This window comes from Rosa chinensis, chromosome 5, assembly GCF_002994745.2.
Source record: "Rosa chinensis cultivar Old Blush chromosome 5, RchiOBHm-V2, whole genome shotgun sequence".
Lineage (NCBI taxonomy): Eukaryota > Viridiplantae > Streptophyta > Magnoliopsida > Rosales > Rosaceae > Rosa > Rosa chinensis.
Window position 1 is genome coordinate 88,027,887 of NC_037092.1, and position 25,357 is coordinate 88,053,243.

Here is a 25,357-nt window from a genome sequence, read left to right on the forward strand (position 1 = left end):
AAGAGGATAGAATTAAGAAGGGAAAGGAGCATCGGAATTAACCTTGTCAGCAAGCCTCAGTTTAAGAAGAAATTCAACTATAGATCAAACCAATCAGGTGCCTCATCTTCTAAAATTTCTCAAGGGTCTAGCAACTCTAAAAATTTTAAGAATGGTTCTGTAAAATGCTTTTTCTGCCGAAAGCCTGGACATGTCAAAAAGGATTGCAAGGGTTTCAAAGACTGGCTTATGAAGAAAGGGATTTCCAAGGAAGAGGATCCCAAACAAGGAGGCTAGGAGTTAAGGCAGTTGGTTTGTTTCAAACTCATATGAGAATTTTATTAAGTTTTTGGTGCTTTACATTAGTGGGAGGATTTAAAATTTATTTTTCTGCATTATTTGATTTCATTGCTGTAGACTTCATTGAAATTTATTCAGAACATTGATTTTGAGGTTCCTGTTTCAGTAATTTAAAGCTGCAGATTTCTGACTCAAGAAGTATTATTGAAAGTTCTGCATTTGTGATGTTTTACTCGAGTATGATTGATTCTTTCATTAGCCTTATTTGCAGAAATGTTCAATATACTGATGAAATTTGTGTTGAGCTTGATTGAAAGCACTAAATTTACAGATTCCTTAATTTTCAGAATCTATGTTTTGGATCGTTTTCTTGCACTGAATTTTGTAAGAAAATCTGAGTTTCATATGCAATTGTGCTCCTGTGTTCTGTGAGATATTACATTGTGATTGCAGGGTGCTAATGCTTGGTTAAGCATTAGGTTTCCTGTGGTTCAATATAATGAATTACAGAATGACTGTGTATTGGAATGAATTTGATGATGCTAAGTATGTCTCTGTGCACACTTCATTTTTGCTATAACTGATGCAGCAGCTTTTATTATTGTTTGAACATTGATAGTCCAAGTGGGAGATTGTAAGACTTCATGTGGACTATCAATATTCATCAAGTATTACAATAACTAAGCTGCATACTTGCATACTTATAGAACAAGCAAATAGACATTCCTAGTGTTAATCGATTCATGTTGGATTTCCGATTGCTATCAGTACTGATTTAAGAGGTTACTTTGCTAATGAGGTATACCTAATTGCATATGGAACAAGAATAAGGTTGGCCTAAATGTAAAAGGATTAGGAAACCTTTATGGGAGGCACCTAATCCTCCATGCCTATTTATAGGTCCCTGCTCTAACAATCATATACAAGCATTCAAGTTCTCTGCCCCATTAGTGAGATTGCCTTCGTCAGATTGTTCAGAGGAGAAGATCAAACGTGTCTTTTTCAGGTTAGTCTTCTTACATATGTACATACATCATGTGTTCTTGTCTTGAGTGCAATATATAACTGCATATATGTTTCTAAATATTCTTACACTTATTTTTAGCATTGTCTAGGTATTGAAAATATGCATTTCTCCATGTCTTCTTGAGCATCAAAGGACCACTAACTCCCCAAAATCCTGTAATGAACCCAAGCACAATGGAAATATAAGACCATGGATTTTGATTTTGATACGCATTCTCGACATCTTGGTTTTTGCCCTTTTCATCACCATCGATGACCTTTCTTGGTTGACACTCTTTTTGAAGCAGGGCGCCACAAAGCTTTGGATTGCCTTCAAATGCATACGCACTGAAGCTTTGAAATTGAATGCTTGTTGTAATTGGTCCTTCCAGATTATTGTATGAGACATTAAAAATTCCCAGCAAGTTCAGGAATGTCAATGAGGCTGGAATCTTCCCAGACAAATGATTGTTGAAGAGATCCAATACCTTCAAATTTTTAAGATTAGATATTTGGTGTGGAATGTCACCAGAAAAGTTGTTGAAGCTAAGATGCCACTTACTGAGAAACTGCATTTGGCCGATCTCGGAAGGTATACTTCCACTCATGTTGTTGTTTGATAGATCAATCATTGGAGAAAAGAGAGACAAAGAACTGTACTGTATAGTGTCTCCATCTTCCGGTTTGACAAATATAGGCAGCTCAAGTTGATTACGATCTACTTGACCTGCAGCTCGCCCATGTACCAACATCGGCAGCCTACAAAGTTCTTTTGGAAAACCACCTGAAATTTGGTTGGATGCCAAGAGTATAGAATGCAGCCGTGGTAAAGTCCCGAGCCAACTAGGAATTGGACCCTGTGATTCTATTAGAATTCAGATTCAGGATCTCCAGCTTCTTCAGCTTAGATAACCATCCAGGTATTTCACCAGTGAGTCCACAAGAACTCAAATCCAAAAGTCGAATACTTTGGAATCCATCAAATTCAACAATCCCATCATCACCTGGCATTTCACCACCTAGAAAACTAGATGAAATGGTGAGGAATACTAGACTTTTGCAACCATTAATACCTTTACTGCCCCTGTGACATTGGTCAATTGTCGTTTGTTGAAACTAAAGGATAAAAAGGACAAGGATGTCAACGATATAATCTCAGGTTGTATTAGTCCCTCTAGATCATTTTCGCCTAGGCGAATTGCTTTCAAGGATTTGCACGAGTAAAGACTCCTTGGCACAGTACCGGTGAGGAGATTCACCGCTAGATCAAGTTTACTAAGTTGACTCAGTTTGGAGAAATTAAACGTGGAGATATCTCCTTCCAAGCTGTTGGCTCCTATACGTATCTCTACGAGCTTCGTGCAATTCATCAAAGAAGGGGGCAAGGGACCTTCTAGATTGTTCGAATCAAGGACTAGGAATTTCAACTTGGAGAGCTTCCCAAGACTTGGAGGGAGAACAAGACTGAAATGGTTATAAGAGAGATCAAAAGTATTGAGGGCAGTGAGGTTGACAATTTTATCACTAATGGCTCCATATATGGAATTACTAGGCAACTCATTCTCTTCGAGTGACGTGGTAGCATTATAGATATCTTCCGGAAGTAACCCTGTTAGATTACTGTAGCCTGCACGAAAAACTCGTAGTTTGGAGCACTTGCCTAGTCCGGGAGAAATACTGCCATTAAAATTATTGAAGGAAAAATCTAATAGCCATATCAAGGGAGAAGAATGTAGACAAATATAGGACGGGATGGAACCTGAAAATGCGTTATAGCTCCAGTCAAGAACCTCTAGACGATTCAATGACAAGGGTAATTGAATGTGATCTAGTGAACCATAAAGCGAATTGTGGGAGAGATTGAAGTGGGTGAGATGTGAGATTTCCGAGTGAAGGGAAAGAATTACCTCCTTTGATTCTGAACCCTTTGGAAGGTAACTCCAGATGGTTGACAAAACCATACTGATCACAAGTGATGCCCTCCCAATAGCAACAGTTGGAGGAGTTCCAAGTTAGAAGAGAAGAAGAGAGAGTGAGAGCAAAGGAGAGGAGAAAGCTGCGTTCATTTTGGTTGCATGCATGAATATGAGAAGATATGAAAGAAGAGAATAAGATTAGGATGACAAGGAAGCCTCGAGAAATTTGGTGATTGTGGTTTTCTCTGGTTTGTTTATACAACGATGCATATTAACTTGAGAGTTGGAAGCTTAATCTATTTAAATACTAAACAGAGCAGGAGTACTGTAGCTTATGAACAGTACTCTCTTAGTAACAGTGCACTACCGTTCTTGTCCTTCTGTTTTCTGGACGTCTGCATTGTTACCCCCCGATAGGTGATGCAGCCTGCCACTGCTGGGGTGTTTCGTTTACATCTGCGTGTTTGCTCTGGAGAAGGACATCTGCTTCTTTGTTCTACACACAGAGAATGAGAGGGGTGGAGAAAGGGAATGGGTTCTGCTTATGCATCTAGGCCAATTGAGGGTTAAATGACTCATCCAATTCGCAATAGCATCATGTTAACAAAATGAACATGAACTAAGAATTAACGAGTGTGGAAGAGGAGCTAAAGTAAGCGAAACCCTCACCCTCCAATACTTAATTGTCACCGCAAAGCACTATTTTTCTTTTTATTTTTTCATTCTTTTTTTGTTGTTGGATTGATTGATTGATTGGGAATTGGGTTCCTTAAGGCAAAAAGGCATAAACCCGTAGCATCGTGCGGACTTCATGTCTACTGCCAAGTAAAAGTCTGGGAAACACAACCGTAATCCCTTCCGCACAAGACAATTTTCTCCAACAGAACCATAATAGTAAAGACGTCGAATTAGACCAAATGTAAATGGAGATATAAAAATTATTCGATCCAAATTTCTAGGTATCTGTTGATAATTTCTTGTTGATTTTGAGTTTTGATTGGATTAAATATGATATGATTATTCGTTCAGACTATGTCTTACCCCATATGGAAGCAAGATTGACAATGTCAATGTGACCCTGACAGTACGATTTTCTCAAACACAGTCATACTTGACTGTCAAATTAGACCAAATGTGACAATGTCAATGTGACCTCGTAATCCCTTCCAATTTTCTCCAACACAACCATAACAGTCAAGACGTTGAATTAGACCAAATGTGACAATGTAAATGTGACCCCATAATCCCTTCCACACAATACAATTTTCTCCAACATAACCGTAATTTTCTCCAACACAACCATAAACAAACAAGACGACGAATTAGACCAAATGTGACAATGTCAATGTGACCCCATAATCCCTTCCACACAATATAATTTTCTCCAACACAACCATAACAGTCAAGACGTTGAATTAGACCAAATGTGACAATGTAAATGTGACCCCATAATCCCTTCCACACAATACAATTTTCTCCAACATAACCATAATTTTCTCCAACACAACCATAAACAGACAAGACGACGAATTAGACCAAATATGACAATGTCAATATGACCCCATAATCCCTTCCACACAATATAATTTTCTCCAACACAACCATAACAGTCAAGAGTCTCAAGGCGTCGAATGAATCCAAATGTGAAATGGAGATATAAAAATTATTCGATCCAAATTTCTAAGTGTCTATTGATTTCTTGTTGATTTTGAGTTTTGATTGAATTAAATACAATTATTTGTTCAGACTAGGTCTTACCCCATATGGAAGCAAGATTTACAATGTCAATGTGACCTTCACAAAAAGTGATATGTACATCAGTACATGTTGTAGTAGGGCTGGCCATTTAGGCCAAATAGGCAGAGCCAACCGATTTTCTGAACGAGCCAAACTGATTTGGGCCAAATTATCGGCCTACCGAAATTTCGGCTCGGCTAAGCCATACCGAGCATCAGATTCGGCTAGACTACGGTGTGAGAATTTTCACACCTTCGGCATATGGTATACCGACCGAGTTGTACACATTCGTATGTGTTTACATAATAGTATGCAAAATAGAATAATTTTGTAAGAGGCAAGATTCAACCTCTCACCTCTTACAAAGCAACTCAAGTCTTTACTACCAGACCATGAGTTGCTCTTGTTATAATATACACAAAGTTTATATTTATACATTCATATACAGTTTAAATAAAACAAAACAAACACAGAGGATTCATTAATCATCAGATTCATCCTCGTCTCTCCTCAAGTCCTCCTCTCTTTCTTCCAGCTTTCATCTTCTTCTTTCTTCTATTCCTCTCTATTATTTTTCTCCTTCACCATCACCATCACCATCATATCATCATCATCATCATCATCAAATCCTTATCCAGCGGCGACAACAAATCATCCTTAGATATCCATACCCTCCATCTCTGCCTCCATTATAAAAAGGAATCAGTTTCCACTTCACTCCTATTAATCCACCTCGAATCACTCCCACTTCTCGACACCACTTTATCACTCCCACAACAATTGGGTGTCTGCAAACTGACCAATCATCCTTGTTTTTTCATCAGATTTCTTCTATGGGTTTCAATGCGGTTATCGACCGATAGCGAACCAAGATCTCAGTTATTGACTAGTCGGTATACCGATTATATCAAACGGTAACAATTTGAAAAATTAGCTACTGATTAAGGTCAGTTTGCTAGGCGGTTGACAAGAAATAGCCTCGGTATAGTACCAAATCCAGCCCTAGTTAATCTTATAGACATGTAAAAGACATCCATATCTCAAAAATAAAATTCTTTAGATTTTTTTGCTTGAGGTTAATTTTTGTATTTTTATCATCTTATATATATATATATATATATATATATATATATATCAACGAAATCAGCTTAATCGGTAGTCTATCCCTTCAAAAAATGAAGTAATGAGAGTTTAGCTAGACTTGAATCCAAAAGAGGAATTGAATTTGGATGATGTATTATGGATTAAATTATGTTTAGTCCCTGTACTTTGACCTTTTTTTCGTTTCAGTCCCTGACATTGTTTGCCTCAAAATCGTCTCGGCCGAAATGAGGGCCGAGGGACTTGTGGTTGAGTCGTCCTTCTAAATTTGCGCGGGCGTGCCAACTCGCGGCCGAATGGCCAACTGAGGTTCAAATCTGATTTGCGCTTGTATCTGACTACTTTCAAGTGATTGTAGGCCGAGGAAGGAACCCTCTCGGCCGTTAGGTTCTGATGCCTCTGTTGCAAGGACTTCGGTTAGGCGTCAATCTTGACCGGGATCTTCTATCACGTTCACTTCTTGGGTAAACTCAAAGGTTCGGGTGACAAGCGAGAGATCTATCGGGTGAAGATACTCACAAATCACGGTGAAGACGAAGGTGAAGTGGACTCGGTTGTCAAAGCGTTGTGAGATGATATGTGTGTGAACAGCGAATCGCATTGATCCAATCCAGACCGGCCGAAAGAGATTAATGGATGAGAATTCTACGTTATGAACTACTCCTAAGTGCGATAAGTAAAGTGCATATAAAATAAATAAACAAGACAATAAAGTGCTTGAATGTAAAGTACTGAATTGAAATAAGAAACTAGAAATGAAAACAAGTTATGAGAGTTGAATTGAAGGCAAAGTACCTATGAGATAGTAAGAGAGAAGTTTGTGAGTAAAAGTTGTATGTTGATTTGTTTGTGTGGTGCAGGACCCTTTACAATGAGTTTGAAGCTCCTATATATACAGATCAAAACCGAGGCTAACTTGCTCTCTAAGACGTGGAATTCAAGTAGGATTCATCTTCCTTTTTTGGGTTTGATTCATCCATAAATGTTATGATTCGGCTGATATCTGGAATCTTCACAATTGAAATCCTTAATTGATTTGAACTATTTCCTTGTGAGGATTCCTTCCTTGAACGGACTCCTCGGCCGAGTATATCTATCCTTCTCGGCCCATCTGCGTAGTCACTCATTTGAACTTGGATTTTCCAACCATGTAACCGTGTAATCCACTTTCATCATCTTTTGGGTTGTTCAACCCAAAATCTCAAACCTCGGCCGAGTGATTAAACAATGTCTTTACCTCAGACTGAAGACTCTAATCTCGGTCGAGTGACTGGACAATGCCCAGTCATACGACTCAAAACTATAATCTCGATCGAGTGACTGAGAAACTCTGATTTCGGTCAACATTTTCATTTCGGCCGTATGACCTAAATTCTATATTCTCGGTCGACCTAATGCTTATTTGACTAATTTCCTCATCTCAGCTGAATGGTCAATTAATTTCATTCTCGGCCTAATGATCGAGTGACTTCATTCTTGGGCCTTACTTAATCTCAGCCAAAATTCTCTATCATCCAATAGTGAGAGCTTAGTAGGTCGACGTGCAAAAAACAGGTGCAAACATAGCCCCCTAGTCTCATGAGCATAGGCTCTCAAGCCAAGTGATTATGAGACTTAAATAAAAGTATAATACCTTAAGACAACTCGGTCATGTGACCGAGAAACTTGATCGAGTCATGCAGAACTTGAAAATTCGGCCGAGACATCCAAGACTTGAAAACTTGGCCGAGACATCCATGATTTGAGAATTTGGTCGTCCGGGTTGTGGAAGACATAAAAACTTGGCCATGTTGACCCATCATCTCAAACATGATTTTTTGCAACCCACAACTTGGTTCGTAATGCTTTGTTGTTCGATCCGAAGGTCAGCCATAATGCCATACTCAATCTTTTTTTTTTTGCTTGATCGAAAGCTCGGTCATTGTATTATACTCAATCTCTATCCAAAGCATTATCCCATTCAAAAGGGACACCCAAATAGGAGCTCGGTCGTGCATTAACTAACACTTGAGAACTTAAAATTTTGGCTGACACTTGAAAACTCAGCCGTTTGGAAACTCGGCCGAGACATCTACAATTTAAAATACTCAATCGACACTTGAAACTCGGCCGAGACTTGAAAACTTGGCTGACACTTGAAAACTCGGCTGAGTCATATTTATTTTGGTTGTGTAACCCAATGTCTCCTTGCACGTCGAAGCGAATGACTACCTATCCTCATTCTCGACCGAAACTTTACTTTGGTTGTGGTCTGGTTTTGTGCCATGTATCTCTATTTGCATGTGTGCACACCTTCACAATTTCTCATTGAGGTTTAAATGAGAGACACACACACACACACATATGAGCCCCATGCATTTCTTGTCTTCAAAAATGTAGTTGAAGTACTCACTTCAGCCAACCACTTCTTTCACTTGGATGATTATGAAGTTTAGACTCGTTTGGCTACTGTGATTTTAGTCTTTCTCCTTATCTTGAGGCTCAGAAGAAATTTAAAGCTGGTGACAAATGAGAAGTGAGGATGATGAAATCCGCAAGCACACAGATTTTGACTAGCTTCGTAAACTAAAGACTTCTTTGGTTGATGGGAAGCATATGGTGAATGTTCTGAAGGTGAAGATGGATTATCTTAAGGGGTAACTATCCGAAGCTGAAGAACAAATTGAAACTATCTCGACCTCCATCCGAAACATGACCTCGCCATGCGTATTTCTATTGTGTCCTCAGCCAAGTCTTGTGACAATAAGAGAGACTTCTTGAAGCGGAAAGTTAATCACGGCATGCGAGGCTTGGAAAATGATAGAGAAGCCATTGAGTTTTGATATTTTTCTCGGCCGTTTGCCTTATTTGTAGTGTCTAACCATCTTTATGTGTATGGTCTTGGTTGACTCGGCCGTTAATTTTGTAAAGTGACTTAGCCGCTTTCTTTACATCTCGGCCAACTATTTTATTGTCTAACTCAACTCATTTTTGTATTTTGGCCGACCCAACTCTTGGTCACCTTGAACAACATTTTGTTTTTACCTCGGTCAACCAATCTTCTTAGTTAAAACTCAGCCAACATTTCTTGTTTACCTTGGCCGACCCAACTCTTAGTTAAAACTCGGCCAACACTTCTTATTTACCTCAGCCAACCCAATTTTTGGTTGCCTTGGTCGACATTTCTTTTTTACTTTGGTTTACCAAATTCTTGGTCGACTCGGTCGAGATTTCTTTTTACTTCGGTCAACAAAATTCTTGGTGGACTTGACCGATTTCTCAAGTACTTCGGCCAACCAAACTCCTGGATAACTTGGCCGACATTATTATTCCAACCAAATTCTTAGTAGCCTAGGCTAACTTCTAAAGTACCTCAGCCAACCTAACTCTTGATTAAAACTCGGCCAACACTTCCTGTCTACCTTGGCCGACCCAACTTTTGGTTAAAATTCGGCCGACATTTCTTATTTACCTCGGACAACCCAACTCTTGGTCACCTCAGTCGACGTTTATTTTTTTTACTTTAACCAACCAAATTCTTGGTCGGCTCAGCCGATATTTCATTTTACTTCAACCAATCAAAATCTTGATCTATTCGGTCGATATTTCATTTTGCTTCATCCAACCAAATTCTGGGTTAACTCGGCCGACTTCTAAAGCACTTTGGCCAACCCTCTTCTTATTTACTTCGGCCAACCAAAATCTTGGTTGATTGGGTCGACTTTTGAATTTCAGGCAAATAAATTTTTGGTCGACTCGGCTGACTTCTAAAGCACTTCGGCCGATCTAACTTTTTTGTACCTCGGCCGACACTTTCTTTTTTACTTTGGCTAACCAAATTTTATCTAAATCGGTCGACATTATTATTGTTATTTTTTTTCTTCGGTCAACCAAACTCTCGGTCAACTTGGCTGACTTTCAACTTAATTTCGGCCAACCAAATTCTTGGTCGACTCGACCGACTTTTCTAAAGTACTTTGGCCTACCCAATTCTTATTTACCTCAGCCGACCCAATTCTTGGTCACCTCGGCCGAGATTTTTTTTTTATATTTACCAAAACAAAAGCAAAAAAAGAAAATGTAAAAATTCTTGTGGCTGTTATGGAGGTGGCCAATGACGTTTTAATTCAAACTCATAAGTTTCTTTGTTTTCAGCATTTGGTTCAAGCTTCTGGAGTCCATGAAGCATCATACTCAAAACCCTTGTAGTATGTTCTTGATTTTTGGCCACTATGTAGGCCTACATTTCAACCTTCGGACATGTTTTTGAATCACAAGCTTCAGCTTTTACCTCAAATTTTGCTGATTGTGATTTCTCTTGATCAACTTTGTCTCCAACAATCATGTCAAAATGTTCAATTTCTTCAACCAATTGATCTCCGTACTCAACCACATGATTGTCTACTTTTTCCAGCGCACTTGAATAGCCAATTTTGAACTCAATCTTTAATTCAGCCAGCTGCGGAGCTTCTCAGCCGGCTTTATCTTCTACAACCGAACTAAAAATTTCCTCATCGTATTGGATAAATGGATGAGGTGGACGAGATACCATTGAAACCATATATGCATTTTGTCGTGCTCGATATTCTTCCTCAGATTTTCTCTTTCTTTTCATGGACTCTTCCTCATACTTTCACCAATCCTCGACTAGTTTCTCTTTACGCTTTTGAAAGTATTCATCGAACTCCTCTTAGCTCTTACGAGAGTCTTCATATAAACTTTTTGTACTCTTTTTTATTGATTCCATGATTTTCCAACAATTTTGTTGGTGATTCGAAACCAATTCAGGCCGTGGATTATTGGCCGTATATTCAGCCATTTGATTAGTCCATATTCCGTCCACGTAACAGCCATTAAAACCATATTGAGATGAGTCGTTGGTGTTTGTAAACTCTATGCGGCGTGACTATTAAAATCAACAAAACTATTGTACACCGCATAGCTGTATCCACCATTTGAATCATACATTGAATTAGAGCCGTTTGTGTACGGCTTATAGAAACTCATTTGTAAAGGTACATTAGTGTCCCACCGGGCGTGCCAAAAGATGTTTGCCTCAAAATCGTCTCGGCCGAAATGAGGGTCGAGGGACTTGTGGTTGAATCATCCTTCTAAATTTGCGCGGGTGTGCCAACTCGCGGCCGAATGGCCGACTAAGGTTCAGATTTGATTTGCGCTTGTATCTGAATACTTTCAAGTGATTGTAGGCCGAGGAATGAACCCTCTCGGCCGTTAGGTTCTGATGCCTCTGTTGCAAGGACTTCAGTTAGGTGTCAATCTTGACCGGGATCTTCTATCACGTTCACTTCTTGGGTAAACTCAAAGGTTCTAGTGACAAGCGAGAGATCTATCGGGTGAAGGTACTCGCAAATCATGGTGAAGACGAAGGTGAAGTGGACTCGGTTGTCAAAGCGTTGTGAGATGATATGTGTGTGAACAGCGAATCGCATTGATCCAATCCGGACTGGCTGAAAGAGATCAATGGATGAGAATTCTAAGTTATGAACTACTCCTAAGTGCGATAAGTAAAGTGGTTATAAAATAAATAAACAAGAAAGTAAAGTGCTCGAATGTAAAGTACTGAATTGAAATAAGAAACTAGAAATGAAAACAAGTTTTGAAAGTTGAATCAAAGGCAAAGTACCTATGAGATAGTAAAAGTTGTATATTGATTTGCTTGTGTGGTGCAGGTCCCTTTACAATGAGTTTGAAGCTCCTATATATACAAATCAAAACCTAGGCTAACTTGCTCTCTAAGACGTGGAATTCAAGTAGGATTCATCTTCCTTTTTTCTGTTGATTCATCCATAAATGTTATGATTCGGCTGATATTTGGAATCTTCACAATTGAAATCCTTAATTGATTTGAACTATTTCCATGTGAGGATTCCTTCCTTGAACGGACTCCTCGGTCGAGTATATCTATCCTTCTCGGCCCATCTGCGTAGTCAGTCATTTGAACTTGGATTTTCCAACCATGTAACCGTGTGATCCACTTTCATCATCTTTTGGGTTGTTCGACCCAAAATCTCAAACCTCGGTCGAGTGATTAAACAATGTCTTTACCTCAGACTCAAGACTCTAATCTCGGTCGAGTGACTGGACAATGCCCAGTCATACGACTCAAAACTATAACCTCGATCGAGTGACCGAGAAACTCTGATTTCGGTCAACACCTTCATTTCGGCCGTATGACCTAAATTCTATATTCTCGGTCGACCTAATGCTTATTTGACTAATTTCCTCATCTCAGCTGAATGGCCAATTAATTTCATTCTCGACCGAATAATCGAGTGACTTCATTCTTGGCCCTTACTTAATCTCAGCCAAAATTCTCTCTCATCCAACAGTGAGAGCTTAGTAGGTCGAAGTGCAAAAAACAGGTGCAAACAGACATTCTCATTTAATCTAAAAAGTCCCTAAGTTCATAATTTTCATCTAATAGGTCCTCGCCGTTAAGATTCCATCAAGTTGGGACATTGAGTTGCTGATGTAGCACTCCAAGCCATGCCACCTCAGCAGTTTGCATGCCATAACCTGTAAAATGTCCAATATAACCCTATATTATTTTCTATTCCTTTTTCTCCCTTCTAATTTCTTTGATTCGCTTTTTTTTTTTTTCCTTACTACCTTCTTCTTCTTCTTCTTCTTCACACCCAAACCACCATAACCACCACCAAGCTCTCTCTTTGAGCCCAACCACCAATCCCGTTACAATCAACACCAAGCCTCAATTACAACCGGACCCATCTTCTTCAAAGAAGATTTAAACATCGATTGCATTTATTTCATACAAAACACATCAACCTCTCTCAAGCATATTTGAACTTCTAAAACATGAACATAGAATAGAGAAATCCAAGTAAAAGAGATACCATCATAGGTAGTGCCACACTGCAAGCAAACTTTGCCCCCCTCCTTGACATCATCATCGAAACAAGCCCTCCAGAAGTTTAAAGGAACCCAAGTGAGCAATCTCTCTGAATTTGGAGACCTAGAAACACCAAAATGGCCCAACTGAGCAAAATCTATAGCAAATGGAGCTCAAAGCATCAATCTTTTACCCAATGTCTCCAAACTAGTGGTTGATCCGTACTCAGACCCATACCAGACCAGTCACCGAGCTGCAAACCCGATGCTCAAAGACCATCACGATGTCTTCTCCTGCCGTTGATCCTCTATCCAGACCACTGGCGCTCTGACCATCAATGTTCGACCCAGATTCCCACCATACCAGATATGACCCGCTTCTCCAGATCAAACCCGGCTTCTCCTGCTCATGTGCTGACCCACCAGATCGAATCTTTTGATGTCGACAACTACTAACACCGTTTCACACCAGAGAACTAGGAGCCGGTGAAAACTGAAGAAGTAGAAGATGGAGAAGAAGACAGCAAGGGATTCATTTTAGAGTTGTTGATTGAATCCCATCGACGGCCTTGTCGAGTAGGCGCCCTTGTCGTCGTCTTCGAGAAGCTGAAGCAAAGACTTCGGAGCCTTCTTCTTGAACTCGATGCCGCCGATTTGTAGCCGAGTAAAGAGGTCCCGGATAAAGAAGCTGAGATTCTCTTTATCCGACCTGGAACCCGGATGTGACAAAATGATGGAGGAACGCGGCGGATCTGAGCAGCAAGTTGAGGTCCTGGAGTTGGTTGGTGAGGGACGCAGCAGCGCTGGAGAGTGGAGAGGAGGCTGGGCTGGAGAGTGGAGAAGAGGGGATTCTCGGCGACGGAGGTGTGGCTTTTGAATTTTAGGTCTGCCTAAACACCCGTAATATGGACATTTCGCAATTGGAAAGGCTTACGTGGCTCTGAGTTGGCGTTGACTTTAATGCCACGTCAGCCTACAAATGGAGCAATTAGACGGAATGTATTGATCAGATGAAAATTGTGACTTCAGGAACTTTTCAGATTAAATGAAAACGTCAAGGACTGAAATGAGACAAGAGTCAGAGTACATAGACTAAACAAAATTTAATCCATGTATTATTTAGCTAGACTTCAAACTTTCAAATTGAATCCTCCAATACAAATGATTTGAATCTTTCCATGTATCATTTAGATTTTGGATGGCCAAGAAAGAACCAAATTTTGATTTGGTGCTATATAATTGACTAAAAATTATCAAAAAACAAAAAAAAAAGTTTTTGATCATAATATGCTCTCTACTGGAAATTTCCCTCCAACAAGAAGTACCAACCAGCCGTCCCTTCCCACCAATAACGAAACAATTTTCTTCCCATCTTTACCCTTCCCTACTCATCTAAATTACTTCGCTTCTGTTCCTCTGTTCTTCCCAAAGTCAATTCCCACCTCACTTCTTCTCCTATAGCTCATCATCAATGGCCTCATCTATCGCCCAAATCTCTCTCTACCTTCTACTCCTAACCCTCTTCTCAGAAACCCAATTATCTCAATCCCTCAGAGACCTCCTAACCCTTTTTGTGTGATTGAACTTGAATGTGGGAAATGTTTATGCCATTTGTGTTGATAACCAAATCAATGTATCAAACAAAGGAAAAGGAAGATAATGTTTTCGATTTGTTTTTTTAGGTTATTTAGAGCAATAATTGCAGGATCAATAGATTCTTGTGGTCATTTTGAATTTTTAATAGGAGAATTGTGATGAATTATTTGCTAAAATCATCTTGTTGAACCTATGTTATGTCTTTCCTTTCCATATTTTTGAGGTTATGATGAGAAGAAGTTTTTCCATTTTCCTTTCCAATCAAAAACTTGCTTATTTTGATAAAGATAATGTATGTGAGAAGTTTGTAGTGTTTTACTCCAACCCTGCATGTCTGAAGGCTTGGAATCTCAAGTTTCGTACTTGCATCATGTTTGTCTGTGTGCATTTTTTTATGAAGGCCATAGAAAGGCACTTGACCTATGTATTGCAACGGTTGCTTGAATAGTCGAATCCTATTTCACTTGGTATCACACTTTCACTCCATCTATGATCTAATTCTTGAGGCCAATGCTCATATGGGTGGGTTCAGGGTTAGGAGGATAGTTATCAGCCCCATTTTTTCCCTCCCAAAGATAAAAGTTATTGGCCCCATCTCGTGCCCTGTCTAGGAAGTTTAGGTGATTAGTGAAGTTATATCTGGTGTGTCGTTATGCTCTTTGTACTATTGGTCATTGTTTCTCTAAATTAATTGTTTAGTAAAGATTGAAGTTGCAATGTCCAATGAAATTGCAAGGTCCTTTTTAAGCAAGATATAGTGGAGCAGATATTCTTATTAAAATAAAAAATAAAAATAAAAATGATGCCAATAGTTCTTGAAATTGTTATTTTTGTCATTGATCCTTTATTAAACACTGAGCAGACAATTCTAATTCTGTTGTAGGAGAATAGAATTGTGTGTTTATTATTGATAATAGGAGCCCTTATATAGGGAGTTACAAGGTATACAAAAGGTAAGAGAATCCGAATACAATTGAATACCTATAACGCTTTCCTATTACAATCCTAAACCCTAGTTTGTAGAGGCACACTATGTCGACATTCTTCAACACTCCCCCTTGTGCCGCTCAAACTTGGTGATGACGCATTGATCGTTGCCTCGTTAAAAACCTTGTCAGGTAACAAAAACCCTGTGGGACAAAAATAACCCTGGTCGAAGGACAAAAAGAGCACAACACATCCTTCACTCTTCGAGATCGAACATGTAGACATCATGCCTCCCTCTAATGTCAATATCTCCCCCTGATTGCTACAATCATGGGAGTTCGGATAACTTTTTCAATCCGATGCTCTTCACATGTTTCTCGAAGATGAATTTTGGTAACGACTTAGTAAATAAGTCCGCTACATTATCCTCTGATCGGATTTGGTTCACTTCAATATTTAGAAATGCTTGTTGTCATTTTGATGGAGGGGAGGAGGAGCACGGAAGGTGGCATTTTGCCTTGTGGGGTCCGATCCAACACTTCCGTCATCTCTTTTCTCTGTAGGGATAGAACAAGCCCATATCAATCGTACCTCTCAAATATCGAAAGATTGTCTTTATACCAATCTAATGGCGTTGCGTTGGCGCGGGGCTATGTCTAGCCAACAAGTTCATAATACTTGAGGTGTCCGGTCTTGTATTGAGCTAAGTACAATAATGCGCCTATTGTACAAAAGTAAGCACTTCTGCTATTAACACGTCTTCGTCATCATTCCTGGGACGAAACGGATCCCTTTTAGGGCCAAGACTACAGACGACCATGGGAGTGCATTTTTGACTTTATCAAAATGCCTAAGCATCTATTGACACGGTATACAAGTTCTGAATCTAGACAAAACCGTGTTCTCCCAAGGTCCTTCCTCTCAAACTCGGATTTCAGGTGTTCAGCGGTTTCCCTTAACTCTCAAGGGTTCCAATTATGTTTATTAACATAAACCGCAACAATTGCAAATCCAGAACTTGTCATGGAAACGCATGGGCATAGTTCATCATATCCCTTCCCAATCAAGTAGTCATTTTAGTGAGCATTTCAACCTCGTTACAAATGCGCTCCGTGGTCTAGAGCCACTTGACTTGGGTAAATAAAGTCCACAAGAATCCCCATAGAGATACGTAGTGACCACATTCGTAAGCTGCATGTTCAGTTATTTGGAATCTACCAAATTGATAAGGTAGTGGAGTGCAATGACATCCATTACGAGAGAGTATGTCTTGTCGTAGTCGATTCCAGGGAGTTGTGAGAAACCTTGCGCCATAAGGCGAGATTACCATCTCTTTTTCTCATCACGCTATCTAACGAAGACCTATTAATGTCAATAGGTTTTATGTTAGGAGGTGTTGGCATCTCATGCCCGAAATCCTTCCTCTTCGTTAGTGAATCCAATTCAACCTGGATCGCATCTTTCCATTTAAGCCAATTTTCTCTACGTTGGCATTCTTCAACGGAGTAAGGTTCGATGTCATTGGTCTCAGTAATTCCACGTCCTCATATACACTAGTGTAGTTCGTAGAGATCTCTATATTCTCAGGAATTGGTTCTAACATTGAAGCGTCCCCCAACAATGTCTCTTGGACATAACCACAATCCAAAATATTCTCATGAGATGGATTTTGAGTATCAATGATCAATGGATCAAGTTGTGCCAAACTCGCTCTCTTTTTAGGGCGAGAATCCATTGAACCTATGGGTCTCCTACTCTCTCTAGCGGAACCCATGACCTATGACGCCATTATGCCACCTTTGTGGCATCACCATACTACCATCCATGGTAATGGTGCAGTACCCATCTTCTCTAGGTGGCACCATGTCCTCTTGTGGGGACATCAATCCTTGCAGGCATGTTTGCAGCAGGTATATGTGATCTCGTCACTTTTAGAGGATCAAGATGAGACATAGTGGGGACAGACCACGACAATTCCTGTCGTTTCTGTAGAACATTGACGTTCTAATCTCCCCCTAACGACGGGAAGACTGTCTCATCAAAGTGACAATTCGCAAATCCAGCGAAATAGAGATCGCCTGTCAAGGGTTCTACATAGCGGACTTATAGTTGGAGACTCATGTCCAACAAATATATATATATATATATATATGCATTCGTTGCAATGACTCATGTTGATGCGCTATGGCGGCGCAATTGGCACATAAACCGCACACTCAAATATGCATAAATACGAGATATTAGACTCGAACCCAGTCACTAGCTGTAACGCAAATAAAAGTTGAGTGGCTGCTATGAGTCGTAGACGAATTAGCATAGCTGCATGCGATATTGCATAACCCAAGCGGAAATATTGGTGCGCATTACCAATGTCCGGGCTACCATCGTAGTCATTTAATGGTGGCTTTTCTGCTAGACCAATTGGGTGTGTACGTGGGAATATGATACTTGATATCAATACCCAATGATATGCAATAGTCATCGAAAATTGTCGATATAAACTCTCTAGCATTATCAAGTCAAATTGACTGAATGGGATGATCTGGGTAGTGAGCCCATAGCCATATGTTATGTGCTAGGAGTGTAGTATAAGCAGCATTACGAGTGGATCATGGCACAACACGTGACCAGCGTGTTTGCATATCAACCAACACCATAAAACATCTATACGGTCCGCAAGTTGGTTGATCAAATCCATAGAATTCCCTTAGATTCTTTGTAAGAATGGAATTATTTCCTCAATCTCCTTTGCATAGGATGGTCTCAATCCTAAATAACAGGCTTTACAGAACGAAACATGGGCTTTATAATCAACCAATGAAGGTTTTGGTGAAGCCATAATGTCACAATAGACTTGAGAAGTAGAGAGAGGAGTTTATGGCGTCAATGCCATGTATTTGCCGCAGGGGGTAGGCGGCGCCGGCCATGTATGGCCGGTCTTTGCACAATCATGGGGCCATGAGGCGCATGTGCAGCTCCTCGAACCAATTCGTGGTTCTTACTTTTCTTCGTTCTGAAAATGGATGTCCGTGTAAAGTTTTTAATACACGGATCATCATGTCAAAGCCTATATGTGTCAAAATCCCATAAGTCGTCTCTCATGACATGGTTGGATTCAATAACTCAAATAGTGGTTGCATACAACCCACTAGAGCGACACATAAGTTTCTCTAATACTCGTTTATGTCTGTAGTCATTAGAGGTGATGCAAAGGAACTCTGTCCATTCTCATAATGTGTTTCCACATGAAAACCATTGGCACTTATATAATAAAGTTCGAATTAAGGTATGTCCAAGACATTAAGTAAAATAATTGACACTTTATTAATAGCCAATGATTACATCAAAGTTTCCAAAATCTAATCCAAAATAAAATCAAAGTAAGACACATTGTAGTCACTCTATCCATTTGGTAACTCCAATCAAATATGACCAGGAAAGTAGAGAGAGATGTTGGTGGAGCGAGGCTCTCTTAAGTACCAATAATCTCAATGACTTTCCTAGACATCATATTTTATTGGGTCCACCACATAAGAAAGAGTTAAGACAATTGTCATTTACTGACGAAGGCAAACTGCCATTACAAAAGTTCTTGGAAAAATAAAAAGGACTAATCTAATCAAAGTCTGTTGCATCCATGTGCACTTCATCTTCAGCTTTGAAGTCCTCTATGGTGAGATTGAAATCTCCACCATCTTCTTCTTCTTCTGCAAGGTACACTTCTTGCTCTCTCAGGTCCCTATATGCCCTGTATCTTGCAGCTAGTTCCTCGCTTACCTTGCATTGCTTGAACCAATGCTCAATTGATCCACATCGATGACACTCATCATTGTGGTTGCCTCCCTTTAATTGAGGTGCACATTGAGGGCGTTCCCTAGGAGGGTTGGTGCCACCACCACGACCCATTGAGCCACCATTACGGCTAGGGATACCACGACCCCCTCTCCCACGTGTGGCATTACCACCACGTGTATCCACACCTAACTTGATGTTTCCTTCCTGGTTAGGGCGGTTATATGGGCCCATACGTCCCTCATGTCCCCCATTCTTAGGGTACCGCTCCTTGCGCCCTCCTTTGGGTGCATTATAATTCGCCTCATGAATGCTCTTAGTTCCATTGGGCCTTAATTATAATTCCTCACGAGTATGTTATCATGTTTCTCAACTACAGATATAACATTGATAAGCTGATGAAACCTCGTGATCCGTCCAGCATTGACTTCAGTACAGTATTACTTTGATACCACAATGGCTGAAACGGGGAAGGTGGAGAGAGTTTTCTCAATTAGCTCTTGCTCTGTGACAGGTTGTCCACAAAACCTCAACATGGACTGTATGCGAAGAGCTTCTGAATTATATTCAGCAACAGACTTGAAATCAGCAAAGCGCAGGTTGTTCCATTGAACCTTCAAGTCAGGGGGGAGGGAATCTTGGACATTGCCAAAGCGCTCTTCTAGCGCTACCCATAGCTCTCTTGCATTCTTGATCGACATATACTCCAATCTGAGTGCCTTGTCCATATGGCGTCGCATCAAGATAACTGCTTGAGCATGCTTTGTAGGTGTTTGCACGAACACAAGATCCGAGTTAGGCGCCTGGATTATGGGTAATATTCCCTTTGACGTGAGATGGTTCTCAACATCGGTTACCCAACTGTGGTAATCTGAGCCTGTTATGTCAAGCATGGGAAAGTCGAGTCTAGGTTCATTCGACATCCTGAAAATAAGAAGAGAAGATATATTAGTTTCGGAGTTAAACTTCCACGAAAACTAAAACAATAAAATTTCCGAGCTATGCTACCAAGAAATCAATTTCCAAGGATCTCTTTTGGATTAGACCAAACAATAATGTTTTAATATGGTCACAATTTTATGCTTACGGACGCTCTTAGTCCAAGCATTGTGAACGCTCTTAGTTCACACGAACACTCTTAGTTCGTTTAATTATGAACACTCTTAGTTCATACGAACACTCTTAGTTCGTTAAGCGTGAATCCCCACAATTCCGCTTTGTTAAATATCAAAATCATTTGGCAACATATATTCCAATATTTGCAGAAAATAAAAGGAATTTAAATACAAGAAAGCAGCAACCTTAATTATAAAAACTTACGTGATTGTTCTTGGCTTGAAGACACGCGCGTGTTGATGCAGGCGTGTAGCTAAATTAAGATTGCTGGAATCTGGTCGGAAATTGGCAGTTGGTGGGCTGCCCTTCTCCTTTCCTTTTTTTTTCTTCTTTCTCTTCTTCCTCCCTTTTTTTTCTTCTTTCCGGGCCCAGCCCTTCTCCCTTCCTTTTTTTTTCTTTCTTCCTCCTCTTTTTTTTTTGGGCCCAGCCCTTCTCCCCCGTTTTTTTCTTTCTTCCTCCTTTTTTTTCTTTCCGGGCCCAGCCGGGTTCCCTTTTCTTTTCTTTCCTTTTTTTTCTTTCTTTTTTCTTCCTTTTCCTTCGGTCTTCTTCTTCTTTCTTTCTTTGCGTCTTCTTCTTCTTCCCTCTGTTTTCTGAGTTTTTTTTTTCTTTCGCTGCAGGGGGCTGCAGCTAGCGGTGTGGCTAGGCAAGCTGGCTACGGCTGCGGGGCTGATGGGCTGCTCGACTACAAGTCTACGAGGGTGCTAGGATGGTTGCAGGTCGGGCTGCTGGGATAGGCAAGGCGCGGGGCTACTGGGCGGGGCAGGAGGCAGCAGGTGTTGCAAGGCAGCACTGGTGGCCGGCGTCCGGGCGCGGGGGCGCTCGGGAGGAGGCCGGCCGGGCTGGGCTACTGGGTTTGCAGGTACTGCTGGAGAGGTCCGGCCGGTGAGGTGAGGTGAGGCTGAGGCTGAGGCCGGAATGGAGATTTTTTTTGTTTTTGTTTTGGGTTGGCGGCAGAGAAGAAAAATGTTTTTTTTCTTTTTCTGAAGCTAGGGTTAGAACTCGCGCTGATAACGTGTTGTAGGAGAATAGAATTTTGTGTTTATTATTGATAATAGGAGCCCTTATATATGGAGTTACAAGGTATACAAAAGGTAAGAGAATCCGAATACAATTGAATAACTATAACACTTTCCTATTACAATCCTAAACCCTAGTTTGTAGAGGCACACTATGTCGACATCCTTCAACAAATTCTGAGTTAATAAACTTTGGCAGCATGCATAATCAGCAAATTCTTCAAGTGTTCATAAACCAAGACCAAATTTGCAATTTTTAAGCTCTAAACCTTCTATATCGTGTTGCTATTTGTTGTGAGTAGAAGGCTCTTGCATGAACATCCAGCTTCTTAGCCGAGTGTTTTCTATTTGAAGAAAATTCTTTAACCCTAATTTATCCCAGAGAATGTGTTCCCATTTAAAAGTTAAAAGTGCTTTTTTTTTTGGCTCCTATCATCTTCCTTTGTGTGATTAGGCTTGAATGATTTATGCTAATCTTTGGTGGACTAATGTAGTTTCCTTAATGGTGTTGCAGGTAGAAAGAACTAAATGGAGTTGGCATTGGAAGAAGAATAAAGTGTGCATATGTTTGTCTGTTGCAAGAATTTTATGCTTGTTGCTCTCAAGTTCTCTCCACATGCACAAGTGGCTTACAGAAGCAAGTGTATGTGCATATGAATTTCTTGTTAGTTGCCACAAAAAGAAATAATGTATTGTTATTTCCTCTGTGTGTCAACTACAAGCACTGATCTACACTATGAATTATAAGTAAATATATGTGAAAATTTCATGCTTGTCAATGAAAATTTGTGGGAATGTTTTATTATGATTATTACAATAAGAGTAGTAGAGTACTATGTCTACTATCTAAATTCTAAACAAACCTTCTCTTTATGCTTGCCATACGCTTTGCTATCATCACATGGAACCTGTCTTTTACATTGTCTAGGAAATGGTAATATGCATGCCTCCACTTTCTCATCAGCACTAAAGGACCACAGACTCCCCAAAATCCTGTAATGCACCCAAGTGTTACAAAAACATAAAACCATGGAATTTGATGCTCCTTGGTGCCTGCATCTTGGGTGCTCATATCAGGTGCATCAACACCCTTTGTTGTCTGACACTTATTTGGCAGTGGGGCACCACAAAGTTTCAGATTCCCCTCAAATGCAGAAGCATTGAAACTTTGGAGTTGAGTGCTTGATGGTATTGGTCCTCGGAGATTATTGTACGAGACATTGAAACTTGATAAGAAATTAAGACTTGTGAATGATGCTGGGATTTTTCCGGACAAATGGTTCATGGAGAGATCCAGTATCTCAATGTTCTTCAGGTTAGATATTTGGTCTGGAATGTTGCCGGAGAAATTGTTAGCACTAAGATCCAGCACTCGGAGAAGCTGCAATTGGCCAATCTCAATAGGTATATTCCCGCTAAGGCGATTGTGACTTAGGTATATAACTGGGACATAAGGTATATAATTGTACTGTAAAGGTTTTGCATCAGCACTAGGATGATAGTAGACAGGCAGTTCAAGATAAAAACGACCTACTTGAGTTACAGTTTGTGCAGATACTAACATAGGTAGTGTGCACAATTCCTTTGGAAATTCTCCAGAAAGTTGGTTGAAGTCCATGAATAAAGTTTGCAGCCTTGGAAGAGTCCCGAGCCAACTTGGAATTGAGCCAGTGATTCTGTTGTGACTCAGACCCAAGACCTGTAACATTTTCAGCTTCGATAGCCATGAGGGAATTATACCACTAAGGTTACATGAACTCAAATCTAAATGTCGAAGATTTTGAAATCCATTAAAATCTGCCATTTCAACACCGTTCGGCATTTCCTCACCTAAAAAACTAGATCCCAACGAAACGAGTACGAGACGTTTGCAACCCATCAGTATCTTCATTGCCCCTGTCAAATTGGTCAAACCTTTGTTCGAACCAAGTGAGAGGTAGGACAGGGATTTCAATGAAAGAATTTCAGGCTGTATTTGAACCTCTAGATTATTGTAGTTCACATGAATTGCTTTCAAGAACTTGCACGAGTAGATGCTTCTCGGCAAGATACCAAAGAAGTTATTTTTCCGCAAGCCAAGTTTACTAAGTTGGCTAAGTTTGGAAAAATTGAGCATGGAGAGATCACCTCCTAAGTTGTTGGTTCCCAAACGTAGTTCAACGAGGTTTGTGCAATTCATCAGAGACAGGGGCAATGAACCTTCCAGATAGTTGAAATCAAGGAGTATGTGTTTCAACTTTGAGAGCTTCCCAAGATGGAGTGGGAGCACACCACTCAATTGGTTATAGGAGAGGTCAAGGGTTGTGAGGTTGGTGAGGTTGGAAATTTTATCACTCACTGCTCCATACAATGAATTTTGAGGTAGTGAAATCTCTTCAAGTGTGGTAAAATTAAACATATCTTCTGGAAGCGATCCTGACAAGTAATTGTGACCAGCACGGAAGACCTGCAGTTTAGAACACCTCCCCAATCCAGAAGATATACTACCATTGAAATTATTGAAGGAAAAATCAAGGTGTCGTAACGAGGAAGAAGGAGGACGACAAATAGAGGATGGAATAGGACCTGAAAAGGTGTTGTTACTGACATTGAAACTAGTCAAATTCCAAGCTTGTTGGAAAAAAGAAGATGAAACTGCACCGTGTAAACGATTGCTGGAAAGATCCACCATCCGAATATGACTAGATGGTAGAGAAGATGGTAACACTCCAATAAGAAGGTTATAGCTCAAATCTAGGATTTCGAGATCATTCAAGGACAAGAAGAATTCAGTTTGATCTAGAGAACCAGAGAGTGAATTGTGGGAGAGATTCAAGTGAGTGAGATGTGTGAGATTTGCAAGTGATGATGAGGGGAAAATACCTCCTTTTAGTTTGAGCCCTTTGGAGGGTAATTGCAAATGGGTGACCCAACCATCTCGATTACAAGTAATGCCTTCCCAATTGCAACAATCAGCGGAAGTCCAATTCAACTGAGGAGGAGACAGAGTGAGAGCTAAGAACAGCAGAGAGCTGCGTTCGCTTTGGTTGCAAGCATGAATGTTTTCAAATATGATATTGGAAGAGAATATCAAGAGCAAGAAGGAAGGGAATGCATGAGCCATTTGGTGATAAAGCTTCACTAGCAAGTCTGTTCGTTGTCTAGATCAGATTTCACTCACGTTTGTATTTATATTGAACTAAAATCAGGTTGGTCAGCATTGCCAAATTAATTGATGACCACATAAGTCCATAACCCAGTCTGACCGGCATTAAGAAAGATTGGTATCATTTTCATATAGACAAATTATAGAAGATATTTTGGCCCATATTTATAGCCAAGTTTTGTGACAGACTGACAGAGTCCTTTCTTTTCCTGATTTCGTGTAAAATTGCATATGTCAGCTTGTCTTCCTGTGCTCATATAATTATCTGCTACTGGTCACTGTTAACTTGGAGAGTACATAGCCTCAAAATTGAGAAAGATAAAAAATAAAGAAAAGAATTTTTCTTTTAAAAAGGTATAATTATTAGGAGAAACTACACCCACCTCCTTGACCAAACTCTAAAACACAAAAAACTCCACTACATTTGTTTTTAGACACTTAAGGACATTTTGTCTTTAGCAAGTTTCACTTTCTCTTCAAGTTTTTATCTTTCCTTTCAATAAAAAGAAAATTGACGGAGCGTAGTGGGCCCATGCTTTTGAATTTGTTTGTTTAACCATATTGCAGGTATAAATCCATCCTCTATACTCGAAGGTAAACGGTTATTTTTACCATTCATAATTTCGATTGTTGATAGACTTGAGTTGATTGCTATCTGCAAAATTACTACTAAGGAATTGCAAAAGGAGAGAGAGAAATTGAGAAAATTAAAAAACCTATAGAGATAATCTTAGTAGAGATTCTCCCAATTACTGGGATATTATCTATAGACTACAGACTAGAATCTATAGAATAGAAGAGGAGATAGATAATCTCTTAGAAGTTCTGGAAGAGGAACAAAAACCTCTTGATTATTTGAGCATTGGTTAGATCCGCAA

At 40.0% G+C, this 25,357-nt stretch overlaps 2 protein-coding genes across 2 annotated transcripts; both read right to left on the reverse strand.

Annotated features, from left to right (window-relative positions):
• Window positions 1-1,358: 1,358 nt before the first annotated feature.
• LOC112164408 (receptor-like protein 2) lies at window positions 1,359-2,036 on the reverse strand. The gene has a single exon (XM_024300602.1). The coding sequence runs from the start codon at window positions 2,034-2,036 to the stop codon at window positions 1,359-1,361; it is 678 nt and encodes a 225-aa protein (XP_024156370.1).
• A 91-nt stretch (window positions 2,037-2,127) lies between these two features.
• LOC112164409 (receptor-like protein 2) lies at window positions 2,128-24,437 on the reverse strand. Its single transcript, XM_024300603.1, has 3 exons — window positions 22,198-24,437; window positions 2,487-2,961; window positions 2,128-2,400 (listed from the first exon to the last, which is right to left on the reverse strand). Exons 1-3 carry the CDS (start codon window positions 24,435-24,437, stop codon window positions 2,128-2,130), a joined length of 2,988 nt encoding a protein of 995 aa, XP_024156371.1.
• Window positions 24,438-25,357: the final 920 nt, after the last annotated feature.